This window comes from Panthera tigris, chromosome D3, assembly GCF_018350195.1.
Source record: "Panthera tigris isolate Pti1 chromosome D3, P.tigris_Pti1_mat1.1, whole genome shotgun sequence".
Taxonomy (NCBI): Eukaryota; Metazoa; Chordata; class Mammalia; order Carnivora; family Felidae; genus Panthera; species Panthera tigris.
Genome location: NC_056671.1, coordinates 65,085,821 through 65,108,766, shown reverse-complemented (window position 1 = coordinate 65,108,766; position 22,946 = coordinate 65,085,821). Strand labels below are relative to the sequence as shown.

At 40.9% G+C, this 22,946-nt stretch overlaps 1 protein-coding gene across 3 annotated transcripts in view; it reads right to left on the bottom strand.

Moving 5' to 3' along the window:
- Window positions 1-5,833: 5,833 nt before the first annotated feature.
- Window positions 5,834-22,946, bottom strand: part of SETBP1 (SET binding protein 1) — a 370,870-nt gene continuing 353,757 nt past the window's right edge. For 2 of the 3 annotated variants that reach the window (XM_042963012.1, XM_015536870.2), the window contains one exon: window positions 5,834-7,621. In XM_042963012.1, coding sequence (XP_042818946.1) covers window positions 6,996-7,621 — 626 coding nt within the window. In that variant the 3' untranslated portion in view covers window positions 5,834-6,995. Of the gene's footprint in view, window positions 7,622-19,159; window positions 19,410-22,946 lie in introns of those variants that run through there. The other variant, XM_042963013.1, reaches the window with a different exon arrangement.

Here is a 22,946-nt window from a genome sequence, read left to right as displayed (position 1 = left end):
AAAGCAGAATTACATTTTAAAATATCAAGCTTAATAATGAAAAGAATATGTGTGATTTCTAACTCTTTTGAGGTTTTACTATTTCTAATTTGTTACTTTCCAATTTTAGCATATATAAATGTCAATTACACTTTGAACTAGTCTTCTCTTTAATTAATTCTGTAAACAAAAGCCCTTGTGACACTTTAGGGAAGTGTACCGCCACCACCGTCTAACAATTAAAACCCCAGATACGGGCTTTTCCCATAAAAGTGAAAGCATTAGTAGTAACAATGGAGGTGCACACCACTGTCTGCCTCCTTCTCAATCCCTTTCACACCCAGTCATTATCTCATATGACCTATAAAGAGCTTTCTATGACCTTGGGCAAATCCTTTAGCTTTTCATATCCCATTGTCCTCACTCCCGATCACGTGTGTGACAGGTTAAATTTTTTGAAGTCGTAACTGATTTCCAATATCCTCGCTCTGCTACTGGTGTCCTCCCCCCATACAGGCAACTAGGCTGGTTTGTGCTCATTCCCTCAGGGCATGTATCTGACAGCAGAAAGCAAAGGGGAGACCAAAATTAAAAAGACTTTTTTCCCTGGCTTTTCAGTTTCAAATGCCTGGAAACTAGGAAAATAGAAAGAACTTGGGGCACAGAGAAACAATTTGGAAGGAAGTTGGAGCAAGGTTTTCATAGCGACCGTTCCTTTCTTTCCCTCTAGGTTAGAAGAGGGACCCTTAGGTCTGTAACTAAGGTTCTGCTATGCTGGTGGAATGGGGGCTTAAAAATTAATAATGTTGAGCTGCAGAGAAATTTAAAAATGTATATTCCTTCCACCCATCTATTTGTAGACTGAGGTTCATACCAGCCCCATGTGTGAACACATCTGACTTTCCCAAGAATCACTGTCAGCACATTGCTATTCTGTGGGCTGATTAAAACCCCCAAAGATGGGCCAATCCATTCCAAGGCAACTGCTTTGTCCCTGCTGTCGGGAAGAGATTAGGGGCACTCTGGGAAGTCATTGCTGATTTCAGAAATACCACCAGCCTAATGAACCCGAGTTAGAAAGAGGACTATATAATGCTTTAAATTTTCCTGGTTCAGGGCAAGATAGTTGGCAGAGAGGGAAGAGAGGGCAAATTCTACTTTGTTAGAAGTGCTGACTAAATTCTCTGAGTCTCAGGAGGCTACCCAAAGCACTAGCGCTCTGACCATCCTGAGGCTTCCCTAACAATCTACTCCTGAAGACTTCCATTCATTCCACCAGACTTCCGTTATTCCACTGTGGGTGCCCCACATACCGAAAGTCCTAATGAATGTCACGGCGGGACGGATTGATAGGGATGAGAGCTGCTCCTGACACTTCCTACATACCTTGTTGGATTTTGAAAGAAGTACTCTGAAGACTGCATAAAGAAAGAGAGTGAAAAATACATAAATATATGTATGTTTACATATTCTCAATGTACAATGTGCAAATTATACTTTAAAAGGGCTTTATAAACCAACTTGACTCTAAAAGCAAAATTGGAACAGAGTGGGAAGAGAAGAAAGTGCCAGCGTGGGGGCTCCTCGCTTTTTCGGAGGCCCCATCACTCTTACCACTCGCCACATTCGGAACTGCTAGCTCATTTTTCAAACACAGGCCTTGTACATTCCTCCAGAGCAAGGACGTCTTACTCCTGGCCCTTGTCCTCAGGGTCTTGTTCAGACTGGTAGACTTTGGCTAGGTGATCCATAACTGTCTACGGTTGATTAAGTGCCCTTTCCTATCACTCCAAACTTTAAATCCAGCCGGGGATCTATCCTTGAGATATCTGACATCATGGGATATTTAGTAAGAAAGCTTAATCCCCATCCATAATGTTGTAAAAATTTAGGACAGGATGGGTCTCCAACATTATCCAACACACTTTGATTGCTTTCAGCAGAGGTCTGACTGGTTCTTTGAATCTAGCCCTTGGCTTTACATCCAGGTGTAATATATTCTGAACAGTAACCCAGTAAATCAGACTCAAATCTTGCCCAAGATGTACTTCCCAGATTCCTACAAAAGGCAGAAGTTTGGTTAGAATTTTCTCAATGATTCTATATCCAGTTGGTGTGAGCAAAGACCCCCCAAATACTATTAAACTCCTTAGTGATGTGAACCAGATGGAAAATAAAACAAAAGAATTCACAACTCATGTTAGACTGAATTGAATGTCTTTAATTTCACACAATGAATAACATATGAATAGGATTAACTTTTTTTTTTTTTTAATAGTTAAGTGCTCTATACTGTGCTAACCTGATCTGGTAGCGAAAAAGACTGAGCTTTCTTTTAGAAAAAATGTTTAAAACCCAACATCTAAGACCATGGAGGAGCATGACAGTAAAGCATGCCAGATGTATCTACGCCTCAAATAACAGCAAGTCCGTGTTCATTTTAAATGTACAAAAATGCTTTATGAATAAAAACTGTTACAAAAAGAACATTTCAAACAATGTACAATTTTCTTGCCTCTATATTCAATAAAATACAAATACATTTTTTGTTCTAAAATATGTTTACATACAATCAAAGTAGAACATGCAAATTACACTTTAAAAAAGGCTTTTAAAAACCACTTATGAATACAAACTAAAAATTAGCCAGCACGACTTGTAAGACAATCTTGTGCCCCATTTTTTCTTTTGAAATATATATATACATATTTAACACATCATGTGCATTTATTATTATTTAAGAAATAGATTTTTTAAAAAAGGAAGAAAAAGAAAGACACCAACCTAGGTTGGAACTGCCCTTCTGTGTTGACCAGTGGCAGCTCTTTTCAATTTTTCCCCCCTTTAGTGTTTATTATACCTGGGGAAGTGGGCAATAGATATCCAGGAAGTTTCTTCCTTGGTTGATATGTGCTTCTAAGACTGTTCCCCAAATGACTGAGTCCCACCAGAAGGAAGACTCATTAGTGGGGCAAACTCTCCAAGAAACAAGAGGCAGAGGGAGCCTTGTATTGTGGAAAGAAACTTTAAAAAACACCAAGAAAATGCTACGGTATATTACAGTTCGAGTTTCTAGGCACTGTGATGACATTATCTGTAAGCTCTGGCATTTGGACCATTGTGATACTATAGGGTAGTGTTGAGAATAATGTCTATATTTATCTACTTTTACATAATGAGAAGACTGAAAATCCTGCAATGTAACACTTAAATGGCTTTTGAGGCATTTCGGCTTCTGCCACCCCGTCTCTCTCCATGCTACAGTTGGCATTTAAAGGCTTTGGAAATATATGTATAGACTTTAGACAGTTCCCAGGTAAATCTTCCTAGTGGTAGGGAAAAAATATTCTCCAAAAACTCATTATCTGAATATTGTTGGGTAATAAGCTGTAGGAGTGGGATTTTCTACTAAAGTACTAAAACCAAATCCTTTATGATGTGCATGTAGTACATCACCTTATACTATAATTCTGTCACCACTTGCTTATCATATTTATAGAGCCAGCACTGTGCAGAACACAAATTCCGACTGCCATCCAACATGGCCTCCCACTCCGAACAGCAGCCAAGTTAACATGCTAATCCTCTGTCAGCCCTTAGTCACCTACTCTGGGCTGTCAGTGGCTGTTGAGTCCCGGTCCTGCCAAGTCACAAACCAGCTCCTGACATGCTCTCCTTTCTTTTGACCTGTCTTCCTTGGGTTGTAGCCAGAGCCATGCTATTAGAGGAAGTTAAACTTCTCTTTCACATGAGATGAGGGGTTGAAAAGCAAGTGGCTCCTCAGCCACTTAGGAAGTGGATCAGAGACCCATCATCACCTTCAAAGAGGCTTTTACATCTCGATTTCATCCTTTGCTCACCTCTAATCAGATTCCCTGTAAGTGGGTTCATGCCTGCTTGCTGAAGGAAAGTATTCCATAAAAACAAAAACAAAGAACCAAGAGATTTCTTTATGAAATAATTGCTAGAGGTGTTTATGGAGTCCCATGCATACCAAATGACATCTTCTCTAAATAAAAATGCAGCCTCCAGAAGGCAGTGTTGGCTGGCTAGAGACTCCTCAGTCCGGGTCAAGATTGCTGAGTTCTCATCCTGGTTCTGCATCCAATGAGGTGAAACTAGGCTGGCCCAGTGTTGAGCCAGGACAGGAGAGGAGAGACTAATGGAAAGTGGTTACTTAGAAAATAAGAAAATGGTTGTACCAATGAGATGAGTTAAGTTAATGGAAAGTATAAGAAAAAAAAAAAAAAAAGTAACATGATACTGAGTGGGGAGCTGGGCAGGGGAGAGAGGAAGCCGTACCGTGCCTGGACTAGCTTCCACCTTCCAATGGCTATTTAGCATGTCTCAGTTTGGGTCCTCTGTGGTTTTCTAATCTATTCTTAGGGTCATAAATGTAGAGGATTTGCATTTAAGTCACATGGCAACTGTAGAACTGAATTTATGTAGTTACAACCCAGCTACATCCCTCCTGGAATACCTTATGCTGGTTTGGAAATTCTAATGTATCAAGTTATTTGACATTTCTCTCCAACTAGAAGTTAATGTCAATTAGAGTTTGGGTCCTTCTTTAAGAAGCTTGGAGAGTGCCAGCTCATTCTCTTCTGCAGGAAGACTGAGTCTACTCACAGACCTGTTTGGGTAAATGGTACAACACCAGAAGGAAGAAGGGCAAAAGAAAGAATGAAGGAAATGATTTTCAAAGTCTGGCAGGAGAGAAACCCCTTTAATGGTTTAACTGGAATGAAAATGGTTGCTCTTTCATAGCCATGGTGGGGTGAACGGGGCTAATTTAAATCTTCCTCTCCGGTGACTTTGGAACCACTCAGACATGGCTTGGGAATGACAGATTGAAAGTGGCTGGTTTGATATTGCTGTTCAACTTCTGTGAAATGCCAAAGGTCCACCTAGGTCACAAACGGAGTATCTATGATATAAGCTTTAAAGTACAGGAGGATGCATTCCTTTAAACTTACATATTGCTAGGATTAAATGTGACTGACCTAGTGGGTAGCAAATGATGTTAAGTCCAAGGTGACAGTGCAGAATAGGATGACTCTGTGGGTAATTTCAACCATTGTTGGTGCCATGACAGAGCAGTGATGTTTGCAAGCATATTAACTTGGGATTTTTAAATTTACTCCCATAGATACCCCATCCCTTATTCTCCTGTGTTCCCAGCAAAAATCCATCTCTCTCTAAGGAAACAGTGTTGTGTTTTGAAGTGATAATACAATTTCCAGCCAGTCCCAACTTCCTGTAAAGAAACTTAATTTGGAGGTAAACCAGATATTCTAATTCCCATTAGAAAATTGAATTCTGTCTCTCAGTGTCTCTCTTTTTATAATCTACCATGCCAGGTGTTTGATGTCTTGGGGAAGGTAAGGGGAGGAGGAAGGGAGAAAATTGAAAATACTTATTTGAAATTTCCACATCTGACTTTTAGAAAACATCTACGGCAATGGAATAACTTCATATTCATTCTGAGTCTTCTTAACATGTTTTACTTGAGCTGTGGAAATGGGTGATAGAGATGGAATATTTGTCCACGCTAAACCAATGGCTAGAGTACAACTTGGATGAGAAATGTACAGTTGAAATTGACCATTTAAAAGACGATTTGTCACACACAGTTTGCATCCATGCAGACTGATAGATTTATAATTACATTATGTACAAAAATGTTTTAGTTTATTAAGGCAACCACAATTTGGATACTTTGTCCAAGGTGGCTTGATACAATTGGAGTGGTGATACCCTTTGAGCATTTTCTTTTCTTTCTTTCTTTTTTTTTTCAGATAAGAACACTTACTCCCATTTGCTTTTAAGAAATAATTATCAAGAGATAATGGACTTATTCTATTGTCTTTTTCTTTTTTTTTTTTTTTTTTTCCAACAATCTATGATAGCTACTTGTATGAAGGTTCACATACCAAGGCATTGCCAGACATTTGTCTTTCTGGTGGGTCTGGGGTTTCAATTTTTGGTGATTTGTCAGTTATTCCATTTGCTGTGGGTTATTAAAACGTTTTGTTCTGCCTATTCTCTGCTGATATGTTTTAAGTATAAAAATAACCTGATTGACACCCCGGCCAACATATCCTTGGCTGCTCTAAATCACTTATTAAAAAGGCTCTATCAATACTGAGTATCTGTTTCACAATGATTGGGATTCGAAGCCAAGTTCCTTGGGACAGCATGCCAAGGGTGAACATTACAACACACATAAAGTTTACATTATTTAGGTGTGTACCAAGGAAAAGAAGGCAGCAAGTAAGTTAATGAAAAGGTATATGGAAGTACAATGGGCAAAGGAAAGGTAGGAACAGACTATGCTAAGTATCAGTGTGTGATATAGCAGAGGCATACAGAAGAATATGAATCCATGTCTAAGGTTGCCTATCACTAGAATTCCACCTTCTGATGACGAATCCATCTGAGAAACTGTATGGTTAATGGAAAGATTCAGGTCACCTGAAGATGATGTTGGTGCCCCAAAGCCTAGCCAAGCTTGGAAAAACCAAAATAAAAGTAAAAACCAATTAAATGGAAATGGGTTACAACAAAGCCAGTTGAGAAATTTGCAGCTTTTCTCCCCTTGGAATGTTTCCTAATTGAGGGTGCTTCCCTTTCAATTTTCCTGGCCAGCAAATGCAATGGAATCAAAGGCGCACCTTGGATGCAGGAGGGCCCGGTGGCTGTCAAAGAGCACCGCCACCGGCTTTCTCCTCCTCGATGGGTCTTCGCGCCTGCAAAGGATCTAGCCATACTGAAGTGCCGCTTGGTTTGGAACTGCTGTAAAGCACAGACCAGCTTCTGTTGAAGGCGTCCCCCTGCTTTGCTTTCCCAAGAGCTACGGATGGCTCAACCCCGTCATCGGGCGCGATTCTGCCTGCCCAGCTTCTGGAGAGAAGGGCATCGGTGTCCCTGCAGCGTGGGATTCCGCCCCCACCCCGGCTCACTGCACTTCCAAGTGTCAGTTCCCCCAGCCCCAGGTTCAGACGCCCAGACCCACCCTAGGGAAGGCCATCGCTCTCACTCCCTCGGGATTTCCTCTGCCTTTTGGCCTTCACCTCCTCTTCCTGGGGCAGGGGCTGCTGTGGGGGCGGCTGCTGCGGGGGCTGGGCAGGAGGCTGAGGTTTGTGTTTCCTCTTCCCTCCTCCTCTGGGGGTCTTGGGCAGGGGCGGGGGCGGGGGCGGCGGCGGCGGCGGCGGCGGGGGCGGGAGGGGCGGCGGCGGGGGCGGGGGCAGGGGCGGCGCCTCCCGGGCCATGTGGATGACCGCCTCGATGGTGGCCATGATGGTGTCTTGGGTGGCGGCCGGCTCCAAGACGAGCGGGCTCAGGCTCGGCTTCTGCCCCCTCTTGCTGGGAAGGTCGATGCATTTTTCCAGCACCGGCATTTGGTCTCTGGAGTCCTCATCGAACTGGGTGGGCTGCTTTCGGGGACGCCCTCTCCTCTTCTTGACGAAGTTGTTGCCTGTCTTTGATTGTCTCTGCAGCCGCTTGGCCTTCAGGATCTTGTTCACGTGGTCCAGGTTCTTCTTGGTGGACAGGATCTTCGTGTAGTTGCACATCTTGCGCACCTCGCACTGGATGGCCTCGATCTCCCGCCGCTTGAATCGCTTCTTCAGGGAGGAGCTGGCTGCAGGAGGGGAAGAGAGAAGATTGAGCACCAGAGGCAAGCTGCCCTAAACCCAGCTATCGCACTGACAACTGGCATTATATTTGGCCAGGAAGATTCTGGAGGAGCGATGCTATGGATGTGACCCAGTATCTAGTCTTCCTTTTCCTTGATGGAAACTGAAAATAGTACAAATAAACATTGGTTGGCTATCTTCTGTGCACACAGCAATTCTATTTATACTATGTCTTGTTTACAACAATTCTGTGGAATGCTCTTGTTCCCCATTTTTAGGATTTAGGAACAGGCTTACTCCATGTAGGAAGATCTACCCTGGGAGTGAATGTCAGAATCAATATTCCCATTACCTGTTCCTATTATAACTTTTATTTTTTATTTAGCCCTTTGACATTTGATGTGATTCAATTTAGGATTAGGTTATGCTTTTTCTTTTTGTAGAAGATGTTGAATGAAAAAAAATGACAGTCCTTTATAACAAGCAATCTGGATCGTTCACATGTACTATCAACCTCAAAAAAGAGATGCCTTGACCTCATGGGGAGCATGTATGTAAGTGTGACTATTTATTTCTAACCCTCCTCTACTGACAGAAGGGAGGATTATTGTCTGGGACACCATCTCTCTGATTCTCCCCCCTGCTCCTGCCCCGCCAATGTTCTAGACTTGTCTAGTTGCCTGATAGTGTCCAGTTGACCAAGTCCTTCTTAACCAATTCATCCTCCAAAAACCTCAAGGGAAACCAGCCGGGTGTTTCTGAATCACTCCCACTATTCCACTACTTGGCTGTGTTGTTTGTAAAGAGCTCCTTTCAGGTCCTGGTGGCCAGATGGATCTGTACTGTATGAGTCAAACCTCTAATCTCCAGAAGTCAGGTACTGCTACCGCTAAATAGCCTTCAGAACTGCTTTGTTTTGAAGTTCGGACACTGTAAAGCGTGAATGGCTTCAAGACGTAGCAGACCTCTCCTCCTTTAGGTTATTCTTTCTCCCTGTGCTGTTCATGAGCAGGCATGCATGTACGTCCATGTGTACACACACACACTCAGGCATTCACACATACTCTTCTGCCCATCTTCACACCGTCCCCTCCCTTTTTATGAACGTAAGAAGTGTGTCCTCACTTAGTTTTTTGCTGCTGTGATATACCCTAGATGCTCAACCCCAAAGATGCCTATGGAGAAGATGCTGACCCTACTAAACATTACAGGACCATGTATTATGGTTTTAGCATCATAGTTTCTTGTGTTATCCCATGTTTTTCAACTATGTCCTAAGGAAATAAGGAGAGGGGGCACCTGGGTGGCTCAGTTGGTTGAGCATCTGACTCTTGATTTTGGCTCAGGTCACGATCCAAGGGTTGTAGGACTGAGCCCCTGCATTGGGCTCTGTGCCAAGCATGGAGCCTGCTTAAGATTCTCTCTCCCTCTCCTTTTGCCCCTCTTCCCTGCTCACGTGTACTCTCTCTCTCTCTAAAAAAATAATTAAGGGAAATGGAAAAATGCTGAAAACATGGATACCATTCTCACTTATTCTTGGGCACTCCCACTTTATTCCTTTCCCTGCTTCACCCCATTTCTCTTTCATGCTGTGGCTGGCACTGAACTCCAGAAGGGTATTATTTGAAGTTATTTACGCCACTAGCTTTACGGAGTGGGAATCTCTGAGTTCCATAGGACAGGTCAAAATGTTACTGCTTTTGGCCCAAGGTCATTGTAAGACTTACTGAGCAATGAATAACTACTGAACAATCTTTAAAATAAGTTATAAAGATCAAAATAGAACAAAGCCAGAGTGAGCTTCTGAGTACAAAAATAAAATGTTTGTAGTTAGTGTTGTGAAAGAAAAGCGTTGCTCAATTGTAAGTTCTCAGATGCAGGGATCAATTTTTGTCCATCTTTATGTCCCTCACAGAGCATAGCATGGTGCCTTGTCCATGGACAGGATTTAAAAATTGTTTTTGGACTGATGAATCACACTAATCATTGTGCCTTGTAGTCAGAGTCTTCTCTAAAGGAGTTCAAGTTTGGATTTCCAAAGCATCCACTACAAAAATAGGGACGGTAGGAGCTAGCAGGTCTCCATGTCCGAGCCAGGTGATCTATCTTGTCCACAAAGTTCATGAGTATTGAGAAGAAGTCAGAAAGACTCCACAAAACCTTTGGCATTATTCCAAGTACAAGTTTCATGTGAAGTTAACCCTTTCTTTGTATCATCTTTGGGGGAAAGAAAACGCTGTGTAGTATATAATACAGCATATATAGGTAGAAAGTAAAACATTTAGGAAATTAGTTGTCAAATCTGACTGACTAAAGATTGACTGGAAAACTCCATGAACTGCAGGTCATTTGGGAGAAATACAAGCATTGGTTTTGTTTCTCTCAGTGTTTTCTTTTTAGCATGAAGTGACAAAAAACAAACAAAAGGAACCTGGTAGATAATACCGTACTCAGTAATTCATTGTATGCTGCATAATATGTTATTAAGCCCTTGTACTGAAAAAATGATTATGAAATAAGTTAATTCTGAGTCATGTAAACATACCTTTACTAAAAATATCATAACCAATTCCTTTGCACCCACTGTTCACATTTAATAAATGTTAATTTTTGCCATATATATTTTAATGTTTATTTATTTTTGAGAAAGAGGGAGACAGAGTACGACCAGGGAGAGGCAGAGAGAGAGGGAGACACAGAATCTGAAGTAGGCTTCAGGCTCTGAGCTGTCAGCACAGAGCCCAATATGGGGCTTGAACTCACGACCCTTGAGATCATGACATGAGCTGAAGCTGGACACTTAACCGACTAAGCCACCCAGGTGCCCCTATACATTATTATATTTTTTTAACAGTTTATTTGTTTTTGAGAGACTGAGAGAGCACAAGTGGGGGAGGGGCAGAGAGAGAGGGAGACACAGAATCTGAAGCAGGCTCCAGGCTCTGAGCTGTCAGCACAGAACCTGACGTGGGTCTCGAACCCATGAACCACGAGATCATGACCTGAGCCAAAGTCAGATGCTGAGCCAACCAGGTGCTCCCTATACATTATTTTTTTTAAAGAAAGAAAATATTATAGATTCAGCTAAGTCAGACTCCCCTCTCAATTCCATTCCAGTCCTTTCCTTTTCCATGCTTTTATTTATATTTTTACTGCATATGCATGAACCCATATTAGTAAAAATTACAGAGCTGAAACTACCTAATGTTGGTGGTACTGTAAGGAAGTGGGGGTCCTTGTACACTGTTGGTAGGAGTGTAAACTCAACTAATCATATTGGTGAGCAGCTGGGCACTGACCACTAGCACTGAAGATGGGCTTGCTCAGTGCCCCAGAGAACCTGTGTCCAGGTTGGCTCCTTTACTTATCTGTAGTGGGAGGCTAAGGATGTGCAAGGATGTTCCCTGAAGCCCAGAAGACTGAAAACAGTCTAAATGTTAAGGAGATAATCCGTTACAATAGATAGACTTAATCTATTGGTTTAATCCGCAAACAATAGAATAGTATAGATCTGTTGAAAGGAATAAGCAACATATATCAACATGGTTAAATCTAAAAACAAAACAAAGTTGGTAACAAAAGTGAATACAAGTACTTGCAAATATACCATTTGAAAAAGTGTAAAAACACACAGATCCCTTGATTGTTTTTTTTAATTTTTTTAACATTTATTTATTTTTGAGACAGAGAGAGACAGAGCATGAACGGGGGAGGGTCAGAGAGAGGGAGACACAGAATCTGAAACAGGCTCCAGGCTCTGAGCGGTCAGCACAGAGCCCGATGCGGGGCTCGAACTCACGGACCGCGAGATCATGACCTGAGCCGAAGTCGGCCGCTTAACCGACTGAGCCACCCAGGCGCCCCAGATCCCTTGAATTTTTATTTCATTTTCTGTGTGCAAATGTGGAGGTTTAAAGTGACAACAATGTGGAAGCTCAATTGTGAGCTAAGGATTAGGTGGATGAGATTTCACTCTCCTCTCCAAAGCTACTTCATACCGCATAAGCTTCTAGAGGAGTACCGTCCAGTAGGGTTTTCTGCCATGGTGGAAATGTTCTATATCTGTGCTGTCCCATTTGGTAGTCCTTAGACACATGTGGCTACTAAGCGCTTGAAATGTGGCTAGCGTGACTGAGAAACTACATTTTTAATTTGACTTAAATTTAAATAGCTCCATGTGGCTGGTGGCTACTGTACTGGGCAGCTCAGTTCTAGTCCTAACCACCATGAAATACACTGGGTTCATTCAGTAAAATACAGACTGTGGGAAACTCTGGGCAAACCACCTGGTGCCTTTGACAAATAAGATGCAAGTAGAGAAAGGCAGGGGAGGTGGTGGGACTGTAAATTAAAAGAGACGTAAGAGATAAAATGACCATATTTTGCTGCCAGTTTAAACAAACTGTCAAAAGAGATCTTATTTCATGAATTCATGGACATTTGAATAGTGTCTGGGCATTGCATGGTATTATTTAATTCCTGTTTATTTACTTAGGTGTGATAACTGCATTATGACAATGTTTTAAAGTACTAAGCTTTTAGAAACACTTGCTATTTTTTTTTTTTTTTAAAGTAGGCTTCACGTCCAGCATGGAACCCAATGTGGGGCTTGAATTCATGACCCTGAGATCAAGACTTCAGCTGAGATCAAGAGTAGGATGCCCAACCAACTGAGCCACCCAGGTGCCCCTAAAATATTTATAGATGAAGTCACATGATATCCTCTGGAATTGGCTTCAAAATAATGAGGAATAGAGGAGATAAGTAGAAGTACTGATGAAATAGGATTGACTCTTGAGTTAATATTACTGAAGCTGGGTGATGGGTACACTGCGGTTTATTATGCTATTCTGCCTACTTTGGTATATACTTGATAATTCCATAATACCTGGTTGAAAACATATACATGGCAAGTGGCAATAAAACATCTTTCTTTACATCTTAGGACTGTAGGGTGCTCTCGTTTTTCACCCTTTTGGGCTCTGTCACCAAAATAATTTTTGAAAGATAAGAAATGTCCTCAGCAAAAGGCATGTATCATCACCCTAGAAAATTCCTGCTGGTAGCTACCCTCCTGGCTTAATGGGCTGGGAGAATGATTAAGTGCTCTGGCTTTTATGCTGTGACCAACTGAATAAACATATCAGGGCCCAATCTCCATTGATGCCATCAGGGGCTAAGACTTAATATGCCTCTTTCTTTTTTACATTGTAAACTTTGGAGGTGGGGGGGGGGGGGAGGTGTCCACATCTACTGAACATCTGAATTGTATTTTGCCCGTATATGTATAATCCAAATATTTCAGTTCAGGTTTGTTACCCCTGCATGAGAACTGCAGCAGAGGGCAGGGCAGTGGGAAGGACTCTGCAGGGGCAGCTAGAAACAAATCTGAACTAGGATGAACATCTTAGCCTCTCTGGATCTCTCCTCATCTATTACATTGGGCAGTTATACCAGATACTCTCAAAATTCCCTTCTAGATTTAAAGACTGCTGTAATTCTTTCCTATTCTCATTATCAGTTGGCTTCCCAAATGTGAGGTGGAATAATTTCAAATTATTTTGAAATCCTAGTGGTGGTGGAGGGGGGTGAGGACTTTGGTCTTGGCAGGATTCGATATTCACAAATCTTTCTCCTTATTGCTTATGATTTCATTGTCCCTCTAAATGTTTTCAGATTTTTCTGTCTTCAAATTGTTTCATTATTAGACAGTAATTTCTGGGCTCTTGCAGCAAAGATTGATTCCATATTTGCTCTCCTTCTTATAATGGGCCCATATCTTGCCTGCTCTTTGTTAGTTTTAAAAAATAATTATGAGTGGCCAAGGCAAAATGAAAATTCATGTCTTCATAACTGCAAAGCAAATCATCTTCTAGACCTTTCTCTGTATTTAAAATTGTCATGCAAATGGTTGACTTGGTTTTGGGCCCAGATGTAGCTTTTCTGTCTTTTAGTTCCCATTATCAGAGGATTGGCTCATCAGCATTTGTTGATTTGGTCACGTCTTTTATGATAATCAAAGACTGGACTTAGCACTGTGTTTTGCACACTGACTTTGCAGATGTAGGATAGGCACTGTGAGCAAGAGAGAGGCTAACAAGGCTTAGTTATATGTAAAGTTCCTCCAAAATAGGTGCTAATGATTTGGAGACTATACTTTGCCCATGTGCAAGACACATCTTAATTTGAGAAAAAAGTTCTGGGTGTGTCAGAAAGGGAAGCAAATTCATCTCTAGATTCGTTAGAATATTTCTTGCTGTTTAAATATCCCTGCAGGGAGGGAGGTAATACTGGGAGGACTGTTGAACTGCCCGGAGTTGCCTTCCAGGGTGGAAAGGGCTGGAACACTCTTTCCCTCAATCAAGGCAGACAGCTGCAGTATGAATTACATTGTATGGTGATCCAAGTTAAGATCCTTCGAAGGCAGAAGCCATGTCATTTCTTCGTACTCCCAGGATCCCCAGTCCAGGCTCATCCACACAGTAGCACATGGAACTGGTATATAGCAACACATGGTCAGCAAATACAAGCTCAAGGGAATTCACTTGTTTAATGTTCTCCCATGAAATTGTGCTTTTTTTTTTTTTTTGGTACTTTGTACTTAACTCAGTAATGATCTCTTGTTTTCCTAATGCAGCCTTTTACTTTTTAATGGGATGTATGAAGCAACTTGCCTTGGCATGCAAACGTTCTTCCTTTTTCCCTAGAATTTAAATTAACCTTATACAATCCTGGCCTTAAAGGCTCTTTTTAAAAAAGATGGCAAGTTGCCTCTGTTGGTGAGGCTTCTGCAAGGCAGGGCACATCTGAGTTGCTGTTGGTCATCAGCATAAGTGCCGTAGTACTGCTTTACAATTTCAAAGCTGTAATTTAGAATTAAGGGTTAGCAGATGTGGGAGATTTGTCATGATATAAAGGTGTCTCCATTCTATTTTTAAAGGCATAATACAGTTTGGGGTTTCTCTGAAAATGTGACTGGCTTGTGTGAAGCACACAGTACCTGCTTGATTCTTCCAGGGCAGCTCCCACTTAGGGGTTTAAGGTAAAGCAACATCCTATCTTGGCTGCAGTGCCTTGGTGGTTGGGGGAGCGGGGGAAAGGTGGGGATCCTGGTTTTGCTTTGCTCTTATTTCTCATTCTCCCTGGGACAAGTGAGGGTTGGAGGCAAAGTGGGCCTTTTGGCTGATGGAGAAAATGAAGCAGCGGGATGTACATGTCCACAAGGAGAGCTCTGAAGCAGCAAGGGCCACCAGAGTGCCTCCCCTACATTTCCTGGGAGACATTATGGCATTAGGGATCCAGGAACTTGTCTCACATTGTCCTGCTGCCTCTGCAACTCTGCCCACATCACTCATAGCCTCTGTGCCTCTCCAGCTCTGATCACCTCTTAATTCAGCCACTTTCTTAGTGGGGTGCATGTTCCCATGGAGGAAGCAAGACTATCTACCTGGCTACAAGAAAAACATACTAATAGCTTTTATTTATATTACTTATATTTGATCTAAAAAATAAGAACTAAGCTAAGCATTCTAATGCTTAATGTTTGGGGTAACTGTGGTGCCCTTATTTGGGCTGTACATCAGATGTGTCACCTGTCACCGCTGGGCAGGAGGTACCTAGGAGAAGGGGGAGAGGTCACGTTCATTTAAGGGGGTTGGCGGGCATTCCATCAGTTTCTTACTTTTGGGAAGGGCACGTCCTATATTCAAAATGCTATAATAGGTCAGCCCTTATGGTTCTTTTTAGGAAATTAAGATCTTTGAAAAGAAAAAAAATCAAACTACTTAGTCATAAGATCAGGAATATCCATGAAATATGTCACATGCCGTGCAATTTTATTGGTTTCTCTTAGAAAACTATATAAGAGTTGCCATTTTCAGAGACGAATTTTGGCAGTTTCTTGTATAAAAAGACAAGGGTTCTAAATGTTCTCACCTTTGCTGTGCTGTCCATGGGCTGTCAGTGAAAAATACAAACAACTTAATGTCTCTTTAGGGTAAAATGGGAAATAATTTAACCGCTTTTAGGAAGAAACTCATACTTGAGACAGCATTTTTGACAACTGATTGAAAATGTTTCCATTGGCAATTTTGTTACTGAAAATGATATATTATAACCTATAAAATTCCTTAGATCTGCAAATTAAAAAATCTTGTAAACAGAGTTAACCTCCAAATGAAGAGTTTCAGAGATTTGAACTCATGAAACAATGCAATGCCTTTTGATATGCAAGACCATCTGATTGTCAAGGAAGTTGGTTAGACCAGTTTCAACCACCTTTGCTTAACTGATGGATGGAACTGAAAAAAATAGTACATAAAACCTTGCACTGCAAGTAAGTAACTTGTTTTGGGAGTGTTCCACAAGACAAGCAAACATTTCTAATACATTTTAACTTGATAAACAAGCTATGTCTTGCAGTAGGAGTAGTACAATGTGAGGGTGAATGTCATGAGCCCATGGTTCTTTAAATTAGCTTTGATACACAAGTGCTTTGGATTACAAGCATGTTTCTGGTACAAATTATGCTCACAAACCAAGGTTTGTAATGCTCATAAAAACAAGGTTTTACCGTATTCTGATTTAAGCAAAATGCTGCACTTTGTCTTCTTGGATATATGTTTATGTGAAATACCCTTTCAATCTACAACATCTACTAATGAGTATTGAAACAAACTAAATTTGGAATCAGAGCTTCAAATTGGTTTATCACAAGTGTTAAAAAAAAACACAAGGTTTTCAAAAAGAAATATTCAAACTCATTTAGTTGGCCCTCCCAAAACATTTTTAGAAAGAAATATTAAAATGAGTGTAAAATTTTGATAGCAGTGAAAATATTTTTGTTTCCTTAATACAAAGTTAAATGAAATTTAAAATTATTTTAACAATATGATTTCAGATTTAGCTCAACCTTTCAAAGTTTATATTTAAAAAATTTTTTTAATGTTTACTTACTTTTGAGAGGGAGAGAGAGACAGAGAGTGAGCAGGGAAGGGGTGCAGAGAGAGGGACACACAGAATCTGAAGCAGGCTCCAGGCTCTAAGCTGGCAACACAGAGCCCAACACGGGGCTCCAACTCACCAACGGTGAGATCATGACCTGAGCCGCAAGTTGGACACTTAACTGACTGAGCCACCCAGAAGCCCCCAAAGTTCATATTTTAAAATATGAGTGTGTATATTCTGAATAGTGTTTACATGGAATTAACTGTTCAAAAGTATGTTAGTGATATCACCACATGATCAAAAATTTGGGCTGCTTTAAAGTTGCCCTTTCTGTTTCTAAACCCCTGAAGAGTTTATTCACTCAGTATTTAATTCTAGAAGATCTTAACTTTCCATGTGCACAGCGTAAGAAGCATTAAATCTTCTCAAAGACAGACCGCACGTGTTCTTCATACACCTTGTGACAGAGCGTAGTGTCTTTTTCACAGTAGATTCTTGCTTAATATATCTTGCCGGATTATTTCACATCATAAGCTCCTAGAGACTAAAGTCTGGGTATCAATAATCTTTATATTCCCTGGAGCAGCTTTAATTGAATTGAATGTAATTCCATGGCAGTTGGAACAGTGTCCTATCCATGGAGAGCTTCTACAGTAAGGTTGGAGGCAGACCTGGATGCCTCTTGGTTAGTCATTTCTGAGCTCCTGCTCCCTAGGTTTTCAGCATCCTTGACTTCTCTGACCACAGGGAAATAACGCCAGTCATTTCATGAGGTGAGCTTTGGGAGAACCACTTGTGGCTTTGGACAGATAAAGGCAGTGGTAACTCATCTCCAGAGAGAAAGTGCACAGAGGAAGAATGCAGCTAGGTCCCTCAGGGAGCCTGAAGGGGAGGTAACCAGGACTTGGTCAGGCCTAAGAAAGCTAGGTGAAGGGAGAGAGCTCAGAGATCAGGAGATGAACAACAGAGGCGATTTTCTCTGTCTCTAAGGCACACTGGGCATATTCGTTAGTAGGAACTGCCCCGGAAGGGGTCATAGAAGAGTTTCAAAGCTGGGAGTCTTTCTGGGCATGATGCTTATTAGGGCCACAGTGGCTTCCTAGGCTTTTGGCGAGGAATGAACTGTAAGTGGTGGCACTCTTAAACTGGGAAATGTGAGGGCCATTTAGGCTTACTCTGTTTCTTTCAATTAACTTTGGCTTTTGTCTGTTGCATGTGGCTCAAGCCCCAGCAGACTGAGTAGACAACTTGAGAGGCTGGATAGAAATGCAGTTAACGCCAAAAAGTTTGACGCTACATCTGCTGAGTCTCACAGCATGCCAGGTGGTCACACTGCGGGGGTGGTCACACCCTCTCAAAGGGCTCTTTATATTTCTTTTTCCCTTCCTCTCCAACGTGGCATAACTGTATCCTTAACCATAAATACCATCCCTTATATAATACACCAATTATTGTAGCTGTGTGTTCATACTTGATTGTGAGAGATTTTCTCGTTTAAAAATTTTGAAAAAAAAACAAAGAAAAGAAAAACAGGGAACAAAGAATAATGTGGCAAATATGATTTCATGAAAACATTTACATTTTTAATATTTAGGCTCAGATAAAATAAATCCTGTTGACCATGCTAGAGCTTTAGGAATTCTATCAAATAGTAGGTATCCGTGCTTTATTTTTCTTCCTAGTTTTAATAATTGCATTTGTTTACTTAAATCCTCAGGCTTGTTATTTATGATCTGATAGAAAACACTGCCTGGGATGTTGTAAGAATAAGGTTCTAGTCTAGACTTTTCACTCCTCAGTTCTGTGTTTCTAGACAAATTCTTGACTCCTTGGCAGGACCCTTACTTGTAAAAAAAAAAATTAAAAAGTCATATACCTCCAAGTCTTCTCTGTTCCAGGTAAGACATCCTTACTTCCTTCATCTGTATTTCATATGAAATGACTTCTAGACTATGTTCCATTTTGATCCTGTTCCTCTGGAGATTTTAGTGTCTGTCAAATCTCATCTTAAATTTTGGTGCCTGGGATTGAACTGATTTTCCAAGTATGAAATGATTATGCAGAAAGATCGGGTTGATTAATTTCTGTGATCAAGGCACTACTACACTTCCGTTAATGAGAACTACATAAAAAATAAATAAATAAAACCTGCAAAGTTGTTTTTTTTTTCCCCCAGCAACATCACACTGTTGGCTCATATTAAATAGAAGCTCAATTAACTCCCTTAAATGCTTCCATATAAACTGCTACCAAACCTGGCCATTGCTGTGTGGAATGGGTTTTTGAGCTTAAATACAAGCTTTCTATTTAAATCTGCAAAGTTTTATTTTATTGGTTTTCATCCAGTGTTCTAGTCTGTTATGAAAGTTTTGAATCTTAATTTTGTTTTCTCAGAGACTGCCCAGATTTGTAAAATTTACAGAGTGTTTGAATACCCTCAGAGTTAATAACTGTCCCTTTATCTCCTTCTGGGCATGATTCGTGTGACCCAAATACACGCTATTGCTTTTCTCTTTATTTAAGTTTCTCAAGAAAAAAATGGAAATTTACACACACACACACACACACACACACACACACACACTCACACACACACACACACAATATCCCTGTATTCATCATAAAAACAACAAGGAATTTATATCCATTGTTTTAGACTTTCACGTATTTTTGTGTCTCTCTGGTCAGTAGATGATGGATGTGCTACAGAAACAATGAATTTGCATTGCCTACAGGTGTGTGCCCAACTCTATTATTTCTGAGAGAGAGGATATTGCATCTGATGTTGGACTGGATGGGGATGGGGAGTCTTACATTTTTCTTTTATCCACAGGCAATTCTCCTGCCCTAGTGAGAAAAGAAAAGAAAGGAAAAGAAAAAAGAAGAAACAAAACAATAGTCAGTATGCATCCAGTGCCTTCTAATTTCTGCTGGAATTCAGTTTAGTTGGATATTCCTCTAAAAGCCACCGAGGACTCTCATTTCAATATTAATCTTTTTGGTCCCCTCTACATTGCTTGTATCTCTCTGACAGCATTTCATATAGTCTGTCCTGTGTTAAGATTATGGGATCAATCTGCATTTCTCTCTCCTTTTAAATTATGTTTTCTTAAGGAACAAGGACCATGCTTTATCCATTCTCATTCATTCTTGGAAGAAGCATTGACTAAGCCCACTCTGTGCCAGGCTCTGTGTTAGACACGCCATTCCATGGCTTCCTCCCCCATGTGACCAGTACAGAGTTCAGCTGACTTACTTGAATTGAAATCAATCTATGTGACTTGACCTAAACCAACACTTACTGTCTGTTTTGTAAAGGCTGTGTGTGAAATATGAAAGGATTTATTGAAGGGGATCCAAATCACTGTAAATTAAATTAGATCTTCACATATTTCAGCTGTTCCCAACTCTCCTCAGAGCACCATTAACTGTCTGAAGGATCTAAGCTATGACCATAGCACTGAAGTACTGTGAAATATAGACTGATATCCAAGCCACTCCATAGACATGCAGATTCAATGACAAAAATAAGTTTGGAATTTATTAAGTGCCTTTAAGAAAAGCAGCTTGAACATTTAAGCCCACAGATTGATTAAAATGATGGGGCTCCTGAAAAAGGGAGAAGTTTTTACATATTACATTTTACTTAGCTACCATCAAAAATAGGAGCCAGAGACAGAGAGGAACAGAGAGACAAGAGAGACAGAGAGACAGGAAGAGAGAGGATGAATGGTCTTTTCATTGCTGAACATTTGGATCAGAATTAAATGGTATATTGTGGGGGAGTGGTCATATGCTGTCTTGGCAAATACCTATACATTCAAGTTCTAAGCACTATGCCAGTAGTGTTTTGTTTTTTTTTTGTTTTTTTTTTTTTCCAAATATAAGCTTGGACAGACTCAAGACAGCAAATACTTCTTCCTCAGTTTAAGATTTGACAATTTAAGAGGAAAAGGCTCATTCATCATCTTTCCCTTTTAGAGACCATAAATTATTGGCTCATATACCATGTGGCTTGGATTCTAGGAAAAGTTAGTGTAAACAAACCCAAGTTACAATGCGCGGAGTAAGAGAGTGAGTCATAAACAGAACACAGACATATGCTCTTATATAAATAAGGGCTTGGATCATCAGCTTCCCAAAGTCTGCTTCCCATTAATTACACAACAAAATGAACTTTCCATATGTAAAGCCCAAATCACTTAACTCTGGCAACACGCATGAGACAAAGACCAGGATTGTGGCTTAATATTTAGGCACTAACAAACCTGGATTTTCAAAATAAGAAAAGTCCTCTCAAAATATCTTCAGGTATTGGAAGGCAAGAAAATTCCTTGGAGGAGTGTTTTTGAACATTGAAACTATACCTCGCAACCCAGGAACACTGCATGAGGCTGGCCTGCATCCCCCGCTGAATTTAAAGGTAATATCAGGCTTACTCTCTTTTGTTCTCAGCTCTCTCATCTTTATGGGGCAAGCCCTGGGTCCAGGCCACACAGGGTGTTCAGACATTGCTGGGATCATTGAACAGTTGAAATTCCCTCCATTAGTACCTTCTCTCTGTCTTTTGAAACTGCACATGGCATGTTTCCTCATTATTGTGAGAAGGCTATCTGGTCTCTCTTAGTTGAAAGCGCTATCAAGGAAACATGTAACAATTGCTGGGGAAGAGGATTCAACAGGTGGAAGCCACTGAGTTCTCTCCTTGTGTTCCTTTCAAAAGCAGACATCATAAAAAAAAAAAAACACTAACAGAGTTAGTTACAAAGGACATTTAAGTAACAGATGTCACATTGTAGGAGCCCTGGGTGGGGGAGGGGAGGGGAGAACAAGGACTTTCATTCTTTGCTGGGGAGGTGTGCAGCGTCTTTGATTATTCATTTACTCAACATTTACTTTGGTAACAACAACTTTGTATCATACCATGGAGTCTACAGGTAAGATGATACAAGGTAACATTCCTGCTATCATGTGAAACTAAGAGAAAGGGGAAGAAATGAACGTTTTTGGGGAACCTACAGTGCAGTTTGCAGTATCTCACATGCATCCTCATTTCATTGTGATCGCAACCACATGAGAACATTACTGCCTCTGCTGTACAGAGATGAAAACCGGGACCTCAGAGGTTAAATGGTTTTCCCAAGGGCACACATCTTAGAAGTGATGGACTGAAGGATGCAAGCCAGGGCTGCCCTATTTCAAAGCCAGTTTCAAACCATATTTCCTTAAGAAAGTGAAGAAGACAGGGAGCTAGATAGAGTGAGAAAGCCTGGGTTTCCCTGTTACTTTTCTACTATTGACTGCATCCAGAGTGCCAAATTTCTCTCAATTTCACAATCTCAAAGGCCTCCTCCAACCTCCAAATTCCATAGTTAAATAACACAAGATGTTACTACAGACTATTCCTGCGACTTCTGCTAGATTAGGAGTTCCTGCACATTGTTTTGATCCTGTTACTTTGTCCAGTCCAAGGGCCTTTGATGACTCCCTGTAGGGGGCCAGGCTGCTAGTATAATGAGTGAAGTTGGTCAGGACCCTGAAGGAAGATCGGGGGAAGCATGGGGTGGGTCGGGGGAATAAGAAATGAAAGAGAATATAACCCATCTAACAGGGCTGAGGTTACTTTGTATCAATCAGTTGTTGCCAGGTAGGAACCTGAGCCCAAAGTTAACCAGATAGTCTGAATTTCAAAAAGCCAAAACTCTTGATTATTAGGTAAATCCGTGGTTCACAAACTGAGTTTTTAAAAATGCATAACCCCCTGTAAGCCAATCAGAGTACAACTGCAGATAGCTATTGGCCCATGGCTGCTACTTTGCTATCACTGCCTGTCATAAGGTTTACTGTGCCTCATTCTAGAATTTCAGGTTCTCCATATTCTGACCCCAAATCTCTCTTCCAGCCTCACTGGTCATTATTTCCACACATACTCCTATCTCAGAGACATTGTAAACCTGTCCCTCTGCTCCCATCTGCTTATTTAATTCAATCCATCCCCAGAAAGCTCTTTCAGTCCTTCTCTTCCCAGATTATTTTACCATATCCCCCAATCTCCTCTAGTACCATTTGGTTGGAAATTCATAACTTATCCATTGCTCAGTGATATCTCTGTCAGGATCTGAGATTGTTATTCAGCCTATTCACTTGTTAATATTATTTGGTCATCTCATGTTTTAGAGTCTGGACTTCCCAAAGAGCATGAAAGTTCCCTAGGGCAGGGGTTAATCGTATATGTATCAGTGTGGCAGATACTTAAAAAAAATATTTGACAATTGTAACAAAGCCTTACAAAAGTTCCAGTAAGATGAACTTGATATAGCATTTAACACCCTCATGGGTAGGGAGGCTTTGACTGTGCCCTGAGATATAAAGGTATTTGGAGCA